The 2,055-nt window shown below is 42.1% G+C and overlaps 1 protein-coding gene across 3 annotated transcripts in view; it reads right to left on the bottom strand.

Moving 5' to 3' along the window:
• rufy2 (RUN and FYVE domain containing 2) overlaps window positions 1-2,055 on the bottom strand; it is a 20,340-nt gene that overhangs the window by 15,789 nt on the left and 2,496 nt on the right. For all 3 annotated transcript variants that reach the window (XM_014001840.1, XM_014001839.1, XM_014001841.1), the window contains exons 2-3: window positions 499-672; window positions 269-386 (exon numbers count right to left, since the gene is read on the bottom strand). In XM_014001840.1, coding sequence (XP_013857294.1) covers window positions 269-386; window positions 499-672 — 292 coding nt within the window. The remainder of the gene's footprint in view (window positions 1-268; window positions 387-498; window positions 673-2,055) is intronic.

Below are 2,055 nucleotides of genomic sequence, written 5' to 3'. Positions count from 1 at the left end.
GAAAGTTTAATGTTTATCAGTACATTACAGAAATTAAGGAACTTTATCACAATATGCTAATCTTTTGAGAAGGACCTGTAATTARGGAAGAAGTGAGGCTGCTGAGTGGAGAAAGGTGAAGTAAAAGTAAACAACACAGGTACTTCCCTGAGCCGGCTCAGGTAACGGTTAACTGTTACTCCAGTTTCAGTGTGGTTGTTGTGGCTGATGCTCCGTCACCAGCAGGTTGGGTCAAGCTAAATGAAACCAGCACGGATTTCTTCCTTACTTGAGTCCAGGAAGGTCTCGTACAGAAGCAGAGATCTCCGCCGCTTCTGGACACAGTTTCTCCACCAGCTCCAGAGGACCCCACAGAGATTTGTTAAAACCCAGAAAGGACTTCTTCACTGCAGAGAGATGAACATGCGACCTCATCAACGACTCCGCCGCACAATTTCCAAGCTCCCAAAACATTTTTATATATAACRCAAACACGTTTGATCTCAGCCACATTCTCACCTTTAAGACCGTGTTTTAAGCAGTGTTCCATGACCACAAAGAACTGCTGCAGAGGAGGGTAGTCTGAGTCCAGCGTCCGTCCGAAGCTCAGAGCCGACTCGATCAGGCCTTTAATGCTGAGCTTTGCCATGTTCAGGAGGTTGGCTCGCTCCATGGCCATGGGGTCCCGCATGGCTGCAGAACCAAAACACCACATGTCAGCTTACAATGGTTTAAAAGCTGAATGCACAGAAAAATGAACAAAGCCTGTTTGTGTGTTGGGCCAGTACAATAACGAAAATCAACAGAAGTGTTCAAAGATTTTTTTGTTTTATACATTAAAAATGGACTAATCCATCCATCGGAACCTGCCTCAGAAATAACTTCAGCTTATTTTAGCAACACAGCAATAAATGGCTAATGTTGTTTTGCATGAAGGAGAATTGCAGGGCCTGATATTTCCTACTCAGAGCCTTTCACACATGAAACTTGAGTTAATGTGTAGCTAAATACCAGGACAGGAGCAAAGTCAGAGAGTCTTAACAGCTGCTGCAAACCGRCCTGGAAATGTGAACTCTGACCAATCGTAAAGATACATCTAGATTCTTTAGAAGGCCGCTTTTTGGGCACTTTGGATTTGATGTGATCTCCTTAATGTTCCCACTCCAGTGCAACCAACAAGTTTCTCCTAGATATTCCAACATCCAAACTAAATTAACAGGAAGTGATCAGGCTTTTGCAGTTGCTGCTGCAAAACTGTGGAATTGTTTACCTCTTCATTTATGGGCCGCTGAGACAGTTGAGACCTAAAAATCTTTGCTCAAGACGCTTTTTCTTTCCTTGGTGTTTGTTTCAGACTAAGTTTGAGATTATGGGTTTTATGATATGTTTCTACATTTTATTTTATCTTTATTTATTTATCAACCTTTATTTAACCAGGCAAATCCTACTGAGATCACAGTTCTCTTTTGCAAAGGAGGCCTGGGCCTGAAGGATATATAACGTGTGTTTTTTGGTCTGTGGCAGGAAACTGCAGTACCTGAAGAAAACCCACGCAAGAATGAGGAAAACATGCAGATTCCACACAGGAAGAATCCAGGTCCGAAATGACGATCGAACCCAGGACCTTCTTGCTGTGAGGCATCAGTGCTAACCAGGGCCGGCCCGAATCAATTTGGTGCCTTCGGCAAAATTTGAGGTGGCGCCCCTTGTGCATTTTTCCAAATCTCCCTGAAAATTTACATACAACAGCATTCCAAATTAAATAGTTTTGTCTTTGATCCTGTTTATCTTTAGGAACCAAGTTGTCCAATTAAAATAGTTAACAATATAACTAATTTCTGACAGAATATCAGAAGTCTACATTATACCTGTGAATACTTGCTGATAACAATGAGGAACAGCCTGTTGAAGCAGTTCTAGGGGAGTCCAGGGGTATACTCCCCTAGAAAATTTTCTAAAAGATCTACTCAAAACTGTGCAATTTCCAGCCATTTGAAGAACATTTTTCTTTTTTTTTCTTCCTTTTTTTTAAGGATGGCCTCCCTTCTCCCCTTATAGCCATCCCCTCCACACCAT

This window comes from Austrofundulus limnaeus, unplaced genomic scaffold (genome assembly GCF_001266775.1).
Source record: "Austrofundulus limnaeus strain Quisiro unplaced genomic scaffold, Austrofundulus_limnaeus-1.0 Scaffold10, whole genome shotgun sequence".
NCBI classification, from domain to species: Eukaryota; Metazoa; Chordata; class Actinopteri; order Cyprinodontiformes; family Rivulidae; genus Austrofundulus; species Austrofundulus limnaeus.
Note: the sequence above shows the minus strand (reverse complement) of the source record. Positions and strands in the feature narration are given on the sequence as shown.